This window comes from Somniosus microcephalus, chromosome 3 (assembly GCF_052327205.1).
Source record: "Somniosus microcephalus isolate GS21.2 chromosome 3, FLI_Smic_1.0, whole genome shotgun sequence".
Taxonomy (NCBI): domain Eukaryota; kingdom Metazoa; phylum Chordata; class Chondrichthyes; order Squaliformes; family Somniosidae; genus Somniosus; species Somniosus microcephalus.
Window position 1 is genome coordinate 58,088,342 of NC_140989.1, and position 20,072 is coordinate 58,108,413.

A 20,072-nucleotide genomic window follows, 5' to 3' on the forward strand; every position below is an offset into this window, starting at 1 on the left:
TTTCGCCTCACTATCTGGAGGGAAACGTTTTACAAAGATTGATCTGGCTCAAACGTATCTACAAATGGAGGTGGAAGAAGCATCTAGGAAATACCTCACGATAAACACTCACAAAGGCCTTTACCAGTACAATCGACTGGTATTCAGGGTAGCATCGGCCCCGGCTATTTGGCAGAGAGCAATGGAACAAGTCCTGCAAGGGATCCCGGGGACCCAGTGTTATTTGGACGGCATCCTGGTTACGGCCGAAAATGACAATGAACACCTTGCCAACCTGGAACAGGTGCTCACGAGATTGCAGGGGTATTAGAAGCTGATGAACCAACCAATGACAATGAGCCAGAATTGACTCCACCGCCAGAACAGGATACTCGAGAAAGGCGCTATCCAGTCAGGATCAGGAAGCCTCCTCAAAGACTGAACTTATAAATGACTATTTCAGTTGATGTATATAGTACCGAGAAAATTGTAATTGTAATTAGTTATTATTTAGTTGTTAAATGAATGTTATGTACTGTTTATCTAAAAGGGGAGGAATTGTTGTGTATGTACCTTTAAGGGAATAACTGGTCTTAGACTGCAGTACCGGCAGTGACCACCCCTGTATAAAAGGCCCCAGCAGGCTTCTGTATTTTCAGTCTGACGCTGCCTCCTGTTCAGTAAAGTACCTTTTAAACTGTTCTCCCGAAGTCCGTGTATTATTGAGGCGCGGACTTTACAGTGCTGCACACATTCTTGCTACTGCTAATGGTCACACTTGTTTGCATTGAAATGTTGCATTAGAGTAATGTTACTTTCTGGCCACCATGAGGCTTTTGTGAGAAAATACCACCATCTGTAGTCTCACTAAGTGGCAGGAATCGGATATTCCATGATGCCTTGTTGTTAGAGATCTATAGATAGTGGGTTACACAGCAATAACACATGAAAAAATTTAATTGAAAGGAGCTTAAAAGAAAAAATGCTAAATACATAGAAAATTGGTACAGCAGAATTTTCTGCATCTAAAACATTTTTCTTATGCATTTAGCCAATGTACATGTTCTCTTTAGACAATTAACATGAGACAAGTTGTGGAAACTGGAATTGGTCAACCGGTTAGTTACATTCTTACCTGAGCTAGTAGCACAGCCATTTCTAATGCAAGTTCTTTGTTTACAGGAAAGTGTCCGTTTACAATTTCATCATTTGTTTGGTACATCAGCAATAGTTTTTCTCTATCTGTCTCTCCACGAGCTTGTGTAGAGAAATAGAGCCTGTGAATGTGAAAATAATGGAATGCAATATATGACATTCACTTTTCCCATCCGTCATTCAGCATCAAAATCTGTGCCAGCTCTGATGAACGGTTCCACCCAAAATATTAGCCTATCTTTCTCTTTCAGCTGCTGTCAGACCTGCTGTGCGAGATATCCTTTGAGGTGGATTCATTATAACCTTAAAATTGCAATCAAAAATGCAAATTTCCTAAAAGACATCATATATATATAGATAAAATAATGTGCAATATCGGTTAGCCGGTAGAAGACAGAGAGTAGGGATAATGGGTATGTACTCTATTGGAAGGAAGTGACTAGTGGGCCCCGATATTTACTGGGGCAGGATTTCCAATCCGGGGGTGGGGAGGAGTTCTGGTCAGGAAGTCCGTGTTTCCCCCAAGGCCATGGAGTTTTTTCCCATAGCGTGTAAGTTTTTTTTTAACAGGTTCCCTGCCCGGAAGCCAGCATGATTGACAGGCTTGGCTCTCTGTCGGGTGGGGAATGCTGCAGAAGAGGCCTTAGTCCAGGAGCAGGTAAGCTTCTTAAGTCATTAAAATGTTCTCATTATAGGGACTTGACATATGCTGAAGGTATTGTCCTAAATGAGAGAATCCTTGCTACAAGGTGCAGCATTCTGATTGGTGATGTACAAACAAGTGGGAAAGAGAGTTTTGTTTTGAGAATCAAAGGTATGAAAGATGAAGATGGTGCTTTTGACAAAAGTTTGGAGAGGAGCCGACCACAGAAGATAGATAGAAGGCTTTTCGGTGGGGTAGGGAGGGTTACAGGAGTTCAGGGAATTTTAAGAACTCCAGCGATAAGCAAATAATTTAGTGTATCATTTGTATGTAAGAGTTAAGTTCCTGAGAACAGAAGCAAGGTTAGTGCTAACAAGAGAAGACAGATGCTGGAAGAAGGATTAACTACTATGACAGAAGGAGATTCATCAAGCTAATGCTTGGAGGTGGACCCAAGAATCCCAGAGGAAGGCAAGACCACCAACTGTACTATACCAATTTGGAAGGATGAGGTTGTATAAGATCTGGAAATCTCTGCTAAGACTGAGCTTATCAGCAGGAACAAATATCTAGACTTTTAACATATCCAATAAACTGGCTATTTAAAGCTGTTAACTTGTTTGCTATACATGGAACCTAATCTAAACCAACCTTGTTGACTTTATGTCAATCTTGGAGGCTGAGTATAATATTAACTTGTAATAAATAGAGCCCAGTTGATGCTGAGTTACTGTGATACACTTTACTGCCTATTGTAACCTCCAATATTAATTGCATCCATTAATAATGTCTACCCCAGTATCTTGAGTACTCTTATTGTTTATTATTAAGATGCTGCTAATTGTTTTATAAAAATGTTTGTGATTTCATGGTCTGACTTTCTCTTTGATTATTTGGCAAGAAGAGGTTAACTCATTCACTGAGTAGCTTTTAAGTACAGTATCTAAATAGAAGATTGGTAAATATGCGTTAACATAATTTGGACCGATTGATGTAAAAGGGTCTAGTACTTCCCTTGACATGGATGGTGAATTGCTGCAGATTCTTGGATGAGGAGTTAAGGTGAAGGAGTTAAGGATTCATCTGGAGCCCTTAGATTAATATTCCTTACAAAGTTCATGGGTTTCCTGATGAAAGTGTTCTTACACCTTCACCTGGGCAATATGAAGATGCCCAATTTCAACAACAGCCTACACAAAGAGCTTATACTCTGAAGTCTCGATGGACTAAATATTCAACATATTAAAAAGAAAGAAAAAGACTTAAATTTATATAGTGCTTTTAACAACCCCAGGACATCCCAAAGCGCCTTACAGCCAATGAAGGACTTTTGAAGTGTAGTCTCTGTTGTAATGTAGGAAACGCGGCAGCCAAATTGCGCACGGCAAGATCCCAGAAACAGCAATGTGTTAATGACCAGCAAGTCTGTTTACGGTGATATTGGTTGAGGAATAAATATTGGCCAGCACACCGAGGAGAACTCCCCTACCCTTCTTCGAAATAGTGCCATGGGACTTTTTACGTCCACTAGAGAGGGAGTCTCATCTGAAAGACATCCTTGCGATGTCCTGAGGTTGTGAAAGGTGCTGTATAAATGCAAGTTTTTTATTTACATGAGGTAGGCATTTAACTGAAGCTCTCATAAATAGATATATAAAAGTGCAATCATCGGCGGTAACAACCAGATGTGGGATTTCAGGCAATGCACTGAGCGGGAAATCAACAAGTTCATAAACTGCCAAGTTGCCAACTCTCACTCATTCAGTTCCAGTCAGCAGAACTGTTTCTGTTGGTTGGAAATTTTTATCTTTTGTGATGACAACATAAAAAAATAATAGGACAAGCCAATTACCACAAGCTTCCTAATCTGGCACTTGAATATAATTAAATGATCAGAGAAGAGTAATAAAAAAGATCATTGATTCTAGTGTAGAACTTTTGCAGGGAAGTTGGTGAAGCTGAGAAAGGTAAAGTAAACATTGTAGTGCTAACTCTATCTGCTTCGAACATTACCTGTTCTTATAAGTGAGCCGGACAGTTCTAGTTCCCTCAAATTTGCCAGGATGCTGTTCTTTGGAGGCCTGCTCCCATTTGCAAATTATGTCACAAATCTGAATGAAGAAATGAAGATCACTGAAATTATTTTCTACCAAGTTACTAAAACTAAATAACAACGTAACACTAAGTAACATTAGATTAATATTGTATAAGACTGACATGGCACAGATGAATCTGAACAAACCAAGAATGTAAATTGCAAAATGTGTTGCACAAAAGAACTCCAATTGCCAAATGCACAGGAATTTAAAAGTAATGATATTTAAAATTCCTTGAACACTCTTCTGGATTGAAAAGTAATCTATTTTAAAATCGCAATTTATAATCATAATCATCAACTAAGCTAATTATTTCCATAATTTTAAAAAGTTAATAATTAAATGAATCCATTTGTATTAATGAATTTATCACTTTACGAATTCCTCCATTTTCTGGAGTAATCAGACATATAAAATATTTCACAGTATTATTTTACTGTTCCATTCAAATGCAAGTATTCTTAGTGATTATTTGTGAGCTGGTGGTAGTGTGGCAGTGCACAGCACTGGTGCATTACACACTGTGCCATGGAGAAGTAAAGCAGGGTTGGCTTTTCCTCACAACTCTCCATATGTTGACCACAAGAACCGGGTGGGGCAGTTCAATTATTGTATCCACCTGACCTGTAATGTACTGATCCTGCAAGAGTTCCCTAGGTAAACCTCATCTGAATAATGTGGTATGCTCTAGGTGTGGAAAATGCCTGTGATGGGAGCTCACCTGCTGCTGGGTTGGAAATCACATGTCTTGCTGCCACTTAAAGGGGCACAAATTATAAGGGCATGGGGGAGAAATTGGGTACCGTTGTGCCTCCCGTTATCGCCTCTGGGGCGATAACGGGACGTTAACCACTTACCGCCTGGACACGGTGAGAATATCGCCTCCCGCTAAATTCGGCGGGAGGTTTGCGGCGGCGATATGGCGCTGCGCCCCGATCACCTTTGCCTGGAGATCGTGACGTCATCGCCGTGTGCATCGGCCCGGTTGCGCCCCGGACCCGAACTTCGGTTTCTCCCCCTACAGCATCGCTGGGCAACAACACCGACAGCTGCAGGAGGCATTCATCGGGAGGCCGGGCACTTCGGGGGCAATACTTAAAGGCGAGGTGGCCGAGGTAGGGAAAGCAATAATCAAATGCTCATTTTCTGGTTTCTTTCCTTCTTTCCCCAGCGCTCGATCTGCCCGGCACTCTGCTGCAGTGCATCGGGCTGAATCACGGCTACCATCGGGGACCAGGTAAGTTTTCCCCTTGCAGAGCCTGCAGCGATGGCCTTTCCCTTTAAAGGAGGGAAGGAGCCTTCCAACGCGGCAGTGCTGCACGGCCCATTGTGTAGCGCTGCTCACCTACCACCTCGCCTGCTGCCTGTTGTGCTCCAGGAAGGAAGTGGAGTACTAAATCAAGCGCTCCACTTCCTTCCTGGAGCGCAAAACCGAATTTTTTAAAAGTTGAGAAACATTAGCACCTGCTGCTAATTTTTTCAACTTTTAAAAGTTAGTGCCCCAAACAGGGCTATAATGAATTTCTCCCCCAAAGTGTTTGGCAAAGGTCATGGATTTCCCAGGAAGGGGTTAAGCCATTCAACTCAAATATCCCATGTGACTGATATCCTGCAGGTTTCTTAAAAGTAATAGGTTTGATTGACAACAATTCTGAGGTGAAGGTGTGAGTCAATTCTGAGAGGGGGACAGGGCCATGATTCTTTGTAAACACTTTGATAGACAGCTCTATAGCTGGGAGCTTCTTATTGCAGGTTTATATTTAGTTGCCTGTGCTCAGCTCACTGGCCAGCCTAGTGGTATTCAGTAATGACCACATTTCAATTTTATGTTGAATGTCAGTGCAGGAAAAGTGTCTTTGTTGTTTTGGGATTAAGGAGGATAGTAAAGTTTGTAATTCCTGTAAATAAACTGAGTGTTATTCATTTGTCCATTTAATGTTCAACAAATTTGTCTGTTGATTTATAGTCTGAGCCACAGTCTTACAGAGTGTATATTCTTCAGCTTACTGAAGCTGAGGTCACATGGTGGCATGTGATAAGCGGGAATACAGTGAGTTCTCCATTTGACCTCTGTTCATACTACATTCACTTAGATATTAGGCAGATAAAGGCCACTCTGCCTTCTAGGGGTGTGAGGTACAGAAATAACCAGTGATGCTGAAACCAAGGAAAATATCCAGTGTAAAAAACCCCAAAACATAAAAGGAGGCCATATAGGGTGCTGGAGATGGGACATAGCAGTCTTTCTATCAGCTGAGGTTTCACAACTTTCCTGTTGCTTCTCTTTCTCACCCCATTCTTTCATACACATACTGGCAGCAAACCACATCCTGAACCCTTTATCCTGTTTTACTTTCAACTGAAAACATAAGTTGAAGGCTGCTTCCAAGGGCTCCTTTGTAACTTGTCTTTGTCTCGGTGTACAAGAGGAAGCAGAACCAGACCTCAATGGATCCAATCATGTCAGCACTTCAAGGGAGATGCCATCACTAAATCTATCTATCTATATATATATAATATATATAAATAAAAGAGTTGGTTTGTCTGTCTGTCTGTCTGTCCGCTATACACTCAAGTTATAGAGCGTACCTACACGCATGTTATATCAAAAGAAAGCTTATCATTAGGGGAGTCTAATAGGCGTATTTACTTTTTGGTCAGACAAAAATTGTTCGGACACTATACAAAAAACGTTCAAAAAAAGGATAAAATCCGCTCATTAGCGGTTGACCAATCCTACCGCTCATTAGCATTGAGTGACGTGATGGTTGACCAATCGTACAGGGGATAGCGTTGACTGATGTGATGGTTCACCAATCCTACAGTTCAGTGACCTGATGGTTGACCAATCGGTGCGTCACGGGGGGCGTTTCATTCCGTGTGTGGGCGGGCCTAATCCTGCAGCCTCCCGAAACTTCGCCGCCATTTTTTTCATCCCCACAGCGACAGCACCAGCCAAACAAACCCCCACATTGTGGCTCCGGGAGCGGGAGGTGAGTTGGAGTCACTCGGGCCGGGCCTCACAACCGCTCGGCCCGAGACACAGAGCGGGCGGGGGAGCGTCAGCGGCCAGCCATAAACCGCACCGCCCGCACGCACCGGGAGCTCAGCTGGGGTCCGTCTCGGCCCGAGAGCCCGGCCGGGCCTTCAGCGCTAGGCCCCGCACGGCCACCGCGGCTGGGCTCAATTTTCAAAGCCCTTCCCCGGGTGCCAAAAGAGGGGGAGGGAGGGAGAGGGGCAGGGAGAGAGAGGGGGAGGGACAGAGAGAGGGTCAGGGAGGGAAAGAGTGACACAGAGCACGGGAGCGGCAGCGCCCAGCCGTAAACCACGCGGCCCAAAAGAGCCCTGGCAACGCCGGGCCCCCCCAGCTAGTACTTCATAAGTAATAGTAAATGAACCTGTGAATCAGACCTCACAAGCCTACTTTTAAAAGAATGGTGCTTTCTGAACATCAAGTGCTGGTGCAGCCAGACTTTGCCAAGCAGATTGTTGCAGATGGTGACTCAGGTGGAGGAGTCCACTAGCCATATGTGGCAGTCTTGTGTGAAGGTTTTGCATCCGAGGAAGGATGTTCTTGCCATGGAGGGAGTGCAGCGAAGAATCACCAGACTGATACCTGGGATGGCAGGAATGACGTATGAGGAGAGATTGGGTCGATTGGGCTTATACTCGCTGGAGTTTAGAAGAATGAGGGGATCTCATTGAAACTTATAAAATTCTAACAGGACTCGACAGACTAGATGCAGGAAGGATGTTCCCGATGGCCGGGGAGTCCAGAACCAGGGGTCACAGTCTAAGGATAAGGGGTAAGCCATTTAGGACAGAGATGAGGAGGAATTTCTTCACCCAGAGAGTGGTGAACCTGTGGAATTCTGTGCCACAGAAGGCAGCTGAGGCCAATACATTAAATATATTCAAGAAGGAGTTGGATATATTTCTTAAGGCTAAAGGGATCAAGGGATATGGGGAGAAGGCAGGGACAGGGTACTGAATTTGGATGGTCAGCCATGATCTCATTGAATGGCGGAGCAGGCTCGGGCCAAATGGCCTACTCCTGCTCCTATCATCTATGTTTCTATGTATCACTGTGTATCTGTAGTGGAGACCCCACCCTCCCATGCTGGAAATCTTAATAGCTATTGGTGCTTCTTCCATGGATGTTCAGACTGCTGCCATAGAGGCCTGGGATTCCAGATTGGAATGGGTTATCTCTTCTATCTGCGACAGGCTTGGGAACCAGATAGAACCACGAGGCAGGGCTTCACTGATCTCTATGGTGCCACGAGGACTGCTTTTGTGCTGATCTGTGGTCAGTGAGGTAGAGCTTAGCAGCAGAAACATGGCTGGAATAGGCACAGCTGATGGTGCTGTCTCTCAGGATGCCAATTCATCCAGACTTTCCAAGTCAGCACCCTGTATCCCTGTACATATGGTGGAAAGCACACAGGGCCAGGCTGCTCATGCAGTAGCAGAAGTGGTGCAGTCTGCAGTAGATAGAGCTGTGGTATTTCTGAGTTGCTTGAAGGTTTTAGGCACTTTAGGCAAAAGCATATTTGTGGAACTCTGTTACTGCAGTGGCTATATTGGCAAGTTAAAAAAGGTGTCCATGATGATACCTCTTTGCACATCAAAGTTGTGCACTATGCAACACACAACAAGAATCTCTGAAAGCTTAGCCAGTCAAGAAATTATCCCCTGTATAAAGGGGAGGAACTATGAAGAAATGTTAGAGAAGTTTAAGGTCTGCAGTCTAGAGAGAAGGGACAACTTCATTGAGATATATAAAGTATTATTAAATGGCATAGACAAGATGAACCCAAAATATTACGTTCACTCAGTTCAGTAGAACAAGAGGAACTCCGGCTCCGTGTTGAAGAGCTGGAGACCGAGCTTCAAACACTGAGACACATCAGGGAGGGGGAGAGTTACCTGGACTCTGTGTATCACGAGGTAGTCACACCAATTAGATTAATTAATTCAGATGTAGTCCGTGGCCAGGGTCAGGATGGTGTGACTAGAAGTGAGGCAGGTACGGGGATCCAGGAGGTAGTGTTGGAGGAGCCGCAGCCCTTGCACTTGTCCAACAGGTTCGAGGCTCTTACTCCCTGTGGGGACAGGAGCAGGAACTGCAGGGAGGATGAGCAACCTGGCCACAGCACCGTGGAGCAGGGGGCCATTCAAGTGGGGGGAGTTAAAAGAAAGGTTGTAGTGGTAGGGGATAGTATCGTTAGGGGGATAGATAGAGTTCTTTACAGCCGAGAGCGAGAGTCCCGAAGGCTGTGTTGCCTGCCCGGTGCCAGGGTTAAGGACATCTCCTCTGGACTGGAGAGAAACTTGGAGTGGGAGGGGGAGGATCCAGTTGTCGTGGTCCATGTTGGTACCAACGACATAGATAGGACACGGAAGGAGGTTCTGCTGAGGGAGTTTGAGCAGCTAGGGGCCAAATTAAAAAGCAGAACCACAAGGGTAATAATCTCTGGATTATCACCTGAGCCACGAGCGAATTTGGCTAGGACAAATAAAATTAGAGAGTTAAATGCGTGGCTCAAAGACTGGTGTGGGAGAAATGGGTTTTGCTTCCTGGGACACTGGCACCAGTACTGGGGCAGGAGGGAGCTGTTCCGTTGGGACGGGCTTCACTTGGCCAGTGCTGGGACTAGAGTCCTGGCGGATCATATAACTAGGGCTGTAGAGAGGGCTTTAAACTAACTAGTAGGGGGGAGGTTCCTAGAGAGCAAATAATACAAATGACAACAGAGAAGGTCATAGACTTAGGTAGCAGTGGGGAAATTAAAAACCAGAGCGTGTCAGGAAGGGGCAGAGGTATGGAGTAAAAGGTAAAGTAATAAAAAGGGCAAAAGCAGGAACTAAGTGTCACAAAACATCTTTGAAAGTTCTCTATCTGAATGCACGTAGCATTCGTAACAAAATAGATGAGTTAATGGCACAAATAACTACATATGGGTATGATCTTGTGGCCATTACAGAAACATGGCTGCAGGGTGACAATGCCTGGGAATTAAACATACCAGGTTATTTAACGATCAGGAAGGAAAGGCAGGAAGGAAGGGGAGGTGGGGTGGCTATGTTAATAAAGGAAGGAATCACTGTAATACAGAGAAATGATATTGGGTCAAAAGATCAGGATAATGAAACAGTTTGGGTGGAGGTAAGGAATAATAAGGGGAAAAAAACACTAGTGGGCGTAGTCTATAGGCCTTCGAACAGTGGCAACTCTGTTGGACGGAGTATCAATCAGGAAATAGTTGAGGCTTGTAATAAGGGAACATCTATAATTATGGGGGATTTTAACTATCATATTAATTGGACAAATCAAATTGGGCAGAGCAGCCTTGAGGATGAGTTCATTGAGTGTATTAGGGATGGGTTTCTTGAGCAGTATGTAACTGAACCGACCAGGGGGCAAGCAACCTTAGATCTGGTCCTGTGTAACGAGACGGGATTAATTAAAAATGTCCTAGTAAAGGATCCCCTTGGAATGAGTGACCATAACATGGTTGAATTCCATATTCAATTAGAGGGTGCGAAGGTTGGATCTCAAACAAGCGTGCTAAGCTTGAATAAAGGAGACTATGAAGGTATGAGAGTGGAATTGAGTAGAGTGGATTGGGAAAATAGATTAAAGGGTAAGACGATACATGATCAGTGGTGTACATTCAAGGAGTTATTTTACAACTTCCAAAAAAAATATATTCCACTGAGAAGAAAAGGGTGTAAAAGAAAAGACAGCCATCCGTGGCTAAGTAAAGAAATTAAGGATAGTATTCGACGAAAAACAAGGGCATATAAGGTAGCCAAATCTAGTGGGAGGATAGAGGATTGGGAAAACTTTAAAAGACAGCAAAAAATAACAAAAAGATTGATTAAGAAAGGGAAGATAGATTATGAAAGTAAATTAGCAAAAAATATAAAAACAGATAGTAAGAGTTTTTATAGTTATATAAAAAGAAAAAGGGTGGCTAAAGTAAATGTTGGTCCCTTAGAGGATGAGACCGGGAAATTAATAGTGGGAAATATGGAGATGGCAAAAACACTGAATGAATATTTTACATCAGTCTTTACAATAGAAGACACAAAGAATATCCCAACACTGGACAAACAGGGGGCTAAAGGGGGGGGGGGAGGAGCTAAACACGATCAAAATCACTAAGGAAGTGGTACTCGGTAAAATAATGGGACTCAAGGCGGATAAATCACCTGGACCTGATGGCTTACATCCTAGGGTCTTGAGGGAAGTGGCGGTAGGGATTGTGGATGCATTGGTAATAATTTTCCAAAACTCCCTGGACTCGGCAAAGGTCCCGGCAGGCTGGAAAACTGCTAATGTAACACCCTTATTTAAAAAGGGCAGTAGACAGAAGGCTGGAAACTATAGACCGGTTAGCCTAACATCTGTGGTAGGTAAAATTTTGGAGTCCATTATTAAGGAGACAGTAACAGGACATTTGGATAATCATAATAGGACAAAGTCAGCATGGTTTTATGAAGGGGAAGTCATGTTTGACAAATTTGCTGGAGTTCTTTGAGGAAGTAACGTATAGGGTGGATAAAGGGGAACCAGTGGACGTAGTGTATTTAGACTTCCAAAAGGCATTTGACAAGGTGCCACACAAAAGATTATTGCTTAAGATAAAAAATCACGGGATTGGGGGTAATATTCTGGCAATAATAGAGGATTGGCTATCTAACAGAAGGCAGAGAGTTGGGATAAATGGTTCATTCTCAGACTGGCAATCAGTAACTAGTGGTGTTCCGCAGGGGTCAGTGCTGGGTCCCCAACTCTTTACAATCTATATTAACGATTTGGAGGAGGGGACCGAGTGTAACATATCAAAGTTTGCAGATGATACTAAGATGGGAGGGAAAGTAGTGAGTGAGGAGGACATAAAAAACCTGCAAGGGGACATCGACAGGCTAAGTAAGTGGGCAGAGATTTGGCAGATGGAATACAATACTGGAAAGTGTGAGGTTATGCACTTTGGCAGGAAAAATCGTAGAGCAAGTTATTGTCTTAATGGCAAGAAACTGGAAAGTACTGAAGTACAAAGGGATCTGGGGGTCCTGGTGCACGAAACTCAAAAGGTTAGTATGCAGGTGCAGCAAGTGATTAAGAAGGCCAATGGAATGTTGGCTTTCATTGCTAGGGGGATAGAATATAAAAATAGGGAGGTATTGCTTCAGTTGTACAAGGTATTGGTGAGGCCGCACCTGGAATACTGCGTACAGTTTTGGTGTCCATACTTAAGAAAGGACATACTTGCTCTCGAGTCAGTACAAAGAAGGTTCACTCGGTTAATCCCGGGGATGAGGGGATGGACATATGAGGAGAGGTTGAGTAGATTGGGACTCTACTCATTGGAGTTCAGAAGAATGAGAGGCGATCTTATTGAAACATATAAGATTGTGAAGGGGTCGGATCGGGTGGATGCGGGGAAGATGTTCCCGATGATGGGTGAAACTAGAACTAGGGGGCATAGTCTTAGAATAAGGGGCTGCTCTTTCAAAACTGAGATGAGGAGGAACTACTTCACTCAGAGGGTGGTAGGTCCATGGAATATGCTGCCCCAAAAAGCTGTAGAAGCTACATCATTACATAAATTTAAAACAGAAATAGACAGTTTCCTAGAAGTAAAGGGAATTAAGGGTTACAGGGAGCGGGCAGGAATTTGGACATGAGTCTAGGTTCGGATCGGACATGGCCCTGTGGGTAGCGGAGCGGGCCATGGGGCCGTGTAGCCTGATCCTGCTCCTATTTTGTGTGTCTAATTCTGTTAGATGCAGGAGATGGTTCTGTGATAGTGGATTGGCGGTTAGGATCAGATCAGTCATGATCTTATTGAATGGCGGAGCAGGCTCGAGGGGCCGATTGGCCTACTCCTGCTCCTATTTCTTATGTTCTTATGACATCAATTTAAACTAATGAAATGTAAATTTTAAAACAGATCTTAGAAACAATCTTTTTTTGGGAAAGGAAAGAACGTGCATTTATATAGCGCCTTTCATGACCTCAGGACGCCCCAAAGCGTTTTACGATGTTAATGTTTGAATGAACTACCAGTTAAGGTCGTGGAATCAAAGATGTTAGGAGAGTTCAAGATGTTAGACTGGGTGATTTCAAATACTAAAAGGATGGGCTTGATAGATAGCTTTTTCTTGTCCATGACTTTTTCTTATGTTCTTAATAATTTACAACACCCATCAGCTGCGTCTTTTGTGAAAGTAGTTAGTAGATTTTAATTTTTTACTTTTACTGTTCTCTCCACCTTCCTTTTTCTTGTGCTCGTGCTGATTTTTCCTTTCAGTCCTCTAAGAAGGGGCTTCTCCAGCCTGACCATGCCAGTTATGATGAAGGGTCACACTTAAGGAGATTTTTTTTCCAAATACTGATTAATTTGCTATGCAATTCCATACTTTCTGCTTTGAATTACTAAGAGTGTATATATTTACCATGCATGGGTTCATGGCTTCTTCAGCAGTCGAAGGACTTAATTTATTGGTCTCTATTTAATAGTGCCACACATTTACCTTAATGTTTCCCTGAAGACAATGCTCCTGATCCTTTCCTGAGGGATCGTCTGTGAAAAGAAAGAATCCAGACTGCACTGGTTTCCTCATGCCAGTGTCTTGGTTCAGAGTGTGTAGAAATTCTTCCACTGTGGTGGATGCATCAAACCCAACTACCTATACATTCAGAACACAGCAGTGTTACAGTTAATGCAGCTTCAAAATGGCTCGCTTGCATTTAAATAATTTGCTAAACATGAGCTTTGTTTTTGGAGGAGACACACATCATTGAAGAGATAATCAACATACTGTGTTCTTAAAATCTATAAAATAAATACTGTTATCACCATCAATAGATTAAACATAAATCAACATATATTTCAGGTTTTTCTAAACTGTAAAGTAGTTGCTATTGTGTACAATGAAGCTTTATTGTTACAGTCCCTGTAGTTATAATTATCTGATCCTTTGCACTAGGTTTGACTGGACTCCATTGGAGCAATGAGGTTCACCTTGATAAGAACTTGCTGATTCCCAAACGTTTGCAATGATCAGGTTTGACTCTGGTTTCATAAGTTTTAACATGCAGACAAATATATTTTCAGATGGTCAATAATAAGTTTTATTGAATTAGCTACAATCTTTCTTACAATCAAATATTTAGGACCATAACTTTTGCTACTGGTAGTCTAGCAAGAAAGAACAACATTGCATTTATATAGTGTGCATTATCACATCCTCAGGATGCCTCGGAGCAATCCACATCCAATAAACTACTTTTGAAGTGTAGTCACTGTTGTTATGTAGGCAAGTAAGGTGCCCACCTGGTATGTGCCATTTGTGAAATGTACAGGAACGCTGAAAGGTAAGGAATGGTGATATGGATTTCTCAAGAGAATTGATAAGATTTCCATTCTGGAAGGCTTTGATTCACGATCTCCATTTTTCTGAGTTCTCTCCAGTGACCGTTGGCAGTAAATGGCATACTTTCCTACTTCAGTCCTGGAATTTGTTAATGAAATACAATAAAAGTGTTATTTTTCCTCTTTTGAGTTACAATGTGAAACTATACACTTCAGTAACAATAATCATCAAAAATGCAGAAATAAAAAGGGAGCTGTGATCAAATCAATAGGTAAACCCAGTTACCATTATCATTGTGTTTTTATGTGCGCATTTGCCAAGGTCAGTTTGTAGCAGTGATGCACTTTTTAAGGTAAGAATATACAGGACAGGGCTGTTCTGCTCCAAGAATCTCAGAGTCAAGAATTTCCCACTGCCATTACTTCCATGTGTGTTACCTCATGACAGAAAGTCATTGGACCATAATTTGCTGTGGCAGGGCATCTTACGGCATCTGATTAAGCGTCTGATCCAGTGTGGTGCCCTCTACAGGGATCTGTGGCGTGTGTGAGCAGAGCAAGCAACAGCGTGGCTCTTCAACCAATCAGACTGAAGAATCCTCAGAGACACTCAGGGGTCGATTTTCCTAAAGCTGTCGGGAAGAAGGCGGGACTACAACTTTCGGGTTTTAGACCCGCCTACTTCGACGTCCGGCCAATCCGCGCGATTTTCCCTTGATTGACCTTGTTAAGCCCGCCCAGCGGGCTCAGCAGGCCAATTAAGGGCCACCCAACAACAGGTGATGTCACAGACTGCAATTTCATCTGTCAAGAGTTCTTGACAGATGAAATATCAGTGTTTCACAGCTGTTTGAAGCTGCCAAACACTGACAGTCAGAGTTCTAACCTGAATCCTTCTGCACAGACTCAGTTAGAACTCTCAGCAGCACTAAAAGCTGAAGGCTGTCACTTTTGACAGATCGCAGCCGTTCAGCTTTAAGTGCCGGCTGAGTGATGCGCTCCCGACGGCTACAGGAAGAAAGGCTGTTAAGGTAAGTACAGGTAAGTAAAAGTTCTTTACACACTTTAGACACACCAAACACACTTACCTTTGCACTCATGCACCCATCACTCACCTGAACACCAACATCGCGACCCCTCCAACTCGTTCAACCCGACGGCCCGCCTGCTCTAACCTGGCGTGGTTTGGAGCTGTCGGGAATCCCACACAAAACCCCTCAAAATAGGGATTAGGCTAAAAACTGCCTGTTAACTACCTGTTAACAGGCAGTTAATTGGCACTAATCCCTTCCCGCCTGATCTCGGCGGGTCCCAGTGCGGGGCGGGTACACGCCGCCCCTGAAACTTGCGTGGGGCGGGGTTTTGGGCGGGATGGTGTCGTGACCCCCAAATTTGGGATTCCCCCCCCCCCCCCACACGCCTGAAACCCTGCCTGACGGCTCCAGGAAAATCAACCCCTCAGAGTCTAAACCAGGAAGTATGAATTAGATTTAAATCATGTACAGAAAGCAAAATAAAGAGAGGGAAAGAAAGATGGGATTAAGGGAGAGAGATAAAAGTGACAGAAAAAGTTTTTAAGAAAGTTTTAAAAATCTCCAAAACAAATTAAATTCTGAAGGAATGAGAAACCACATTCGTAAAAATTATATTTTCAGTGCCAGAGATGTTGTTTGGCAGTAATTATGACTTATGCCGTTAAAAATTCACTTACACCTGCACCAGCCCTAACTTTTTCTGCTGTGTTCTTTTTTTATTCGCTTATGGGATCTGGGCGTCGCTGGCAAGGCCAGCATTTATTGCCCATCCCTAGTTGCCCTCGAGAAGGTGGTGGCGATCCACCTTCTTAAACCGCTGCAGTCCATGTGGTGAAGTTACTCCCATAGTGCTGTTAGGTAGAGAGTTCCAGGACTTTGACCCAGCGACGATATACTTCCAAGTCAGGATGGTGTGTGACTTGGAGGGGAACTTGGAGGCGGTGGTGTTCCCATGCGCCTGCTGCCCTTGTCCTTCTAGGTGGAAGAGGTCGTGGGTTTGGGAGGTGCTGCTGAAGAAGCCTTGGTGAGTTGCTGCACTGCATCTTGTAGATGGTACACACTGCAGCCATGGTACGCTGGTGGTGGAGGGAGTGAATGTTTAAGGTGGTGGATGGGGTGCCAATCAATTGGGCTGCTTTGTCCTGGATGGTCTTGAGCCTCTTGAGTGTTGTTGCAGCTGCATTCATCCAGGCAAGTGGAGAGTATTCCATCACACTCTTTACTTGTGCCTTGTAGATGGTGGAAAGGCTTTGGGGAGTCAGGAGGTGACTACCTAGCCTCTGACCTGCTCTTGTTGCCACAGTATTTATGTGGCTGGTCCAGTTAAGTTTCTGGTCAATGGTGACCCTCAGGAGGTTGATGGTGGTGGATTCAGCAATGGTAATGCCACTGAATGTCAAGGGGAGGTGGTTAGACTCTCGTTTGTTGGAGATAGTCATTGCCTGGAACTTCTGTGGCGCGAATGTTACCTGCCACTTATCAGCCCAAGCCTGAACGTCGTCCAGGTCTTGTTGCATGCGGGCATGGTCTGCTTCATTATCTGAGGAGTTGTGAATGGCGCTGAACACTGTGCAGGCATCAGCGAACATCCCCATTTCTGACCTTATGTTGGAGGGAAGGTCATTGATGAAGCAGCTGAAGATGGTTGGGCCTAGGACACTGGCCTGAGGAACAGCTGCAGCGATGTCCTGGGGCTGTAATGATTGACCTTCAATTACCACAACCATCTTCCTTTGTGCTAGGTATGACTCCAGCCAGTGGAGCATCTTCCCCCTGATTCCCTTTGACTTCAGTTTTACTAGGACTCCTTGATGCCACGCTCGGTCAAATGCTGCCTTGGTGTCAAGGGCAGTCACTCTCGCCTCACCTCTGGAATTCAGCTCCTTCGTCCATGTTTGGACCAAGGCTGTAATGAGGTCGGGAGCCGAGTGGTCTTAGCGGAACCCAAACTGGGCATCAGTGAGCAGGTTATTGGTGAGTAAGTGCTGCTTGATAGCACTGTCGATGACACCTTCCATCACTTTGCCGATGATTGAGAGTAGACTGATGGGGCAGTAATTGGCCGGGTTGGATTTGTCCTGCATCTTGTGGACAGGACATACCTGGGCAGTTTTCCAGGACTGAGAAATTAGTATAAATTAGAGTGGGTGAATTCAATGCCAAATCCAGTATGGAAAAAATAAAGAGCGGGAAAGAAAGATTGGATTAGGAGAGTAAATAATAGAGAAAGGAAAAGTAAAAATTATTATTTAAAATTTTAGTTGGTAAGTACAGCAACTTCACACCCTTGCATGGATTTCAATGCTGAGTCTATCGGCAAGGTACTGTTATAGCCTGTGGAGGAGCAGAGTAACTCAGACAGCAACTTCTGGAGTTCCACATTTAACTGCCCATGTGCGGACTCTGGAAGTTGCTGTTCGATTTATTCCATTATAACAGTGAGCACTGTTAGCCTCACCATTGTTCTCAACGCAAAATTATGGCCAAGGCATCTGGGACCTGAGTGAACAGGGAAAGCAACAGTGTATCTCTTTACCCAATCAGATTGAAGGATTCTTGAATTAACAGTGCATTGTCTGAGAAGTTAGTATAAATTAGAGTGGGTGAATTCAATGCCAAATCCAGTATGGAAAAAATAAAGAGCGGGAACGAAAGATTGGATTAGGAGAGTAAATAAAAGAGAAAGGAAAAGTAAAAATTATTTAAAATTTAACATTTTTAAAATCTCCAACAACAATTAAAACCTGAAGAAATGAGACGCCACACTTATAATAGTTCATTTTCAGTGCCAGTGTAATTAATTGACTGGCAGTAATTAACACTCATCACTTTGTTAAAAGAATACTTAGACTGAAACGGACAAGACTTAAATTCTTGTGGCGAGTTTAGTTTGTATCTACCGCACAAGTACAGGAATATCACGTCATTCAATGCATTTAAATGGTGAGGCAGATAGCGAGATGCCGTTTCCACAAAGCTAACAGTGGAGCAGTGCATCTTGGACAGCAACTTCTGGATTTCCTTGCATCTGCCCTCGCCTGAAGTTTTTGTAGCATTTGTGCATAAATAACGAAAAGCGCCATTAACCTCGCCATTATTTAGACAGCCAATTATGGCCCATTATTATTTTGTAGTTCTGTACATACCTAGGATCTGCATTTTGCTGCAGATGAAGTTTGAGCAACCAGAGGAAAGGGTGCCGAGGCAGGAAAAGGCCAACACACAGAGCCAACAACTGCCATCCCTAAAAGATACAAAGGTTCATTTTAACACATATGTGTGACATGAAACTACTTCCCAGATTAGGCCACACACTATTACTTACTGGTTTCCACATTATATTCTAGAAATATATGATTAGTGATGTGGATAATTTGTGGAACAATGCAATAGTGGTATATTCTCAAAGTTTTTGAGGAAATGTACACTGATTCACACGTTATGCACAAAATACTGATGAGAATGATATGAAAATGCATCTAAGTTACTTAAAGTCATTGATACACAAGGTCTGGGTGGTACATTGGATTATCGCCTTGTCATTTTGTCTCTATAAACTTGAGTTCAAATCCAACCAGGCTGATGGGTCTAAAGTCTCTTCAATGTGTTATCTACAAGATTCTAAGTGACACAGTGGCATAGTGGTTAGCACTGTTGCCTCACAGCGCCAGGGACCCGGGTTCAAATCCGGCCTCGGGTGACTGTCTGTGTGGAGTTTTGCACATTCTCCCCGTGTTTGTGTGGGTTTTCTCCGGGTGCTCCGGTTTCCTCCCACAGTCCAAAGATGTGCGGGTTAGGCTGATTGGCCATGATAAAAAATTGGCCCTTAGTGTTAGGGGGGATTAAATACGTGGGGTTACGGGGTTATGGGGATAGGGCTTGGGTGGGATGGTTGTCGGTGTAGGGACCGGGTGCTAGGGTTTGGATGATCAGCCATGATCTCGTTGAATGGCGGAGCAGGCTCGAAGGGCCGAATGGCCTACTCCTGCTCCTATCTTCTATGTTTCTATAAGTCTCAAGAGGGTGCCTGCTTAATACAAGTCCATAGCACAAAATTGTCTATTATTCAGGAGTATTGTCAATCATACTCATAGAATTATAGAATGTTGCAGTACAGGCCATTTGACCATTCAAACCAGTGCCATAGTTTTTCTCCACATGCACCACCTAATCCAATACCACTCTCCTGTTTGCTCCCCGTATACTTTAATAGTCCTTTTATTCAAATGACTAATTCCCTTTTAAAATAGCTTAGGAATTCTGCTTTGATAATGGTTTACGGTAGAAAATTCAACATGCTAATCACACTCTGTGTAAAGAAATTTTTTCTAAGCTCCCCTTTAATTCTTATTTGTGATTATCTTAATTTCACTCATTATTCTTGGTAACATTCTAGTGAAGCTCTGCTCTGACGTTTCCATTACTTTTATATCCTTCCTATAATGGTGTACTCATAACTATACACAATACTCCAATTGCGGCCTAATTAATGTCGTACACATGTTCAAGTTGTTTTCAAAGCCTCTTGATACAAAACGAAGGAATCCATTTGCCTTATTTATGGTCTACTTGTTTTACCAGCTTTAATGACCTGTACGTCTGCACAGCAAGGTTTCCCTGCTCCTCTACTCCAATTAAAATCTTCCCATTTATAGCACATTTCCTTTCCCTATTCTTACTTCCAGAGAAGCTATTCTGAGAGAAATAATGATGGCTGGTGTGGCAAATGTAAAAGTTAACACTAGTTAATGGTGTACCAGAGGTTGGGAACACAGTT

The 20,072-nt window shown here is 43.4% G+C and overlaps 1 protein-coding gene across 1 annotated transcript in view; it reads right to left on the reverse strand.

Annotated features, from left to right (window-relative positions):
• plekhh2 (pleckstrin homology domain containing, family H (with MyTH4 domain) member 2) overlaps positions 1-20,072 on the reverse strand; it is a 146,138-nt gene that overhangs the window by 11,018 nt on the left and 115,048 nt on the right. Inside the window, exons 21-25 of the mRNA XM_085980626.1 lie at positions 18,442-18,539; positions 14,223-14,400; positions 13,420-13,575; positions 3,791-3,888; positions 1,115-1,256 (exon numbers count right to left, since the gene is read on the reverse strand). Coding sequence (XP_085836752.1) covers positions 1,115-1,256; positions 3,791-3,888; positions 13,420-13,575; positions 14,223-14,400; positions 18,442-18,539 — 672 coding nt within the window. The remainder of the gene's footprint in view (positions 1-1,114; positions 1,257-3,790; positions 3,889-13,419; positions 13,576-14,222; positions 14,401-18,441; positions 18,540-20,072) is intronic.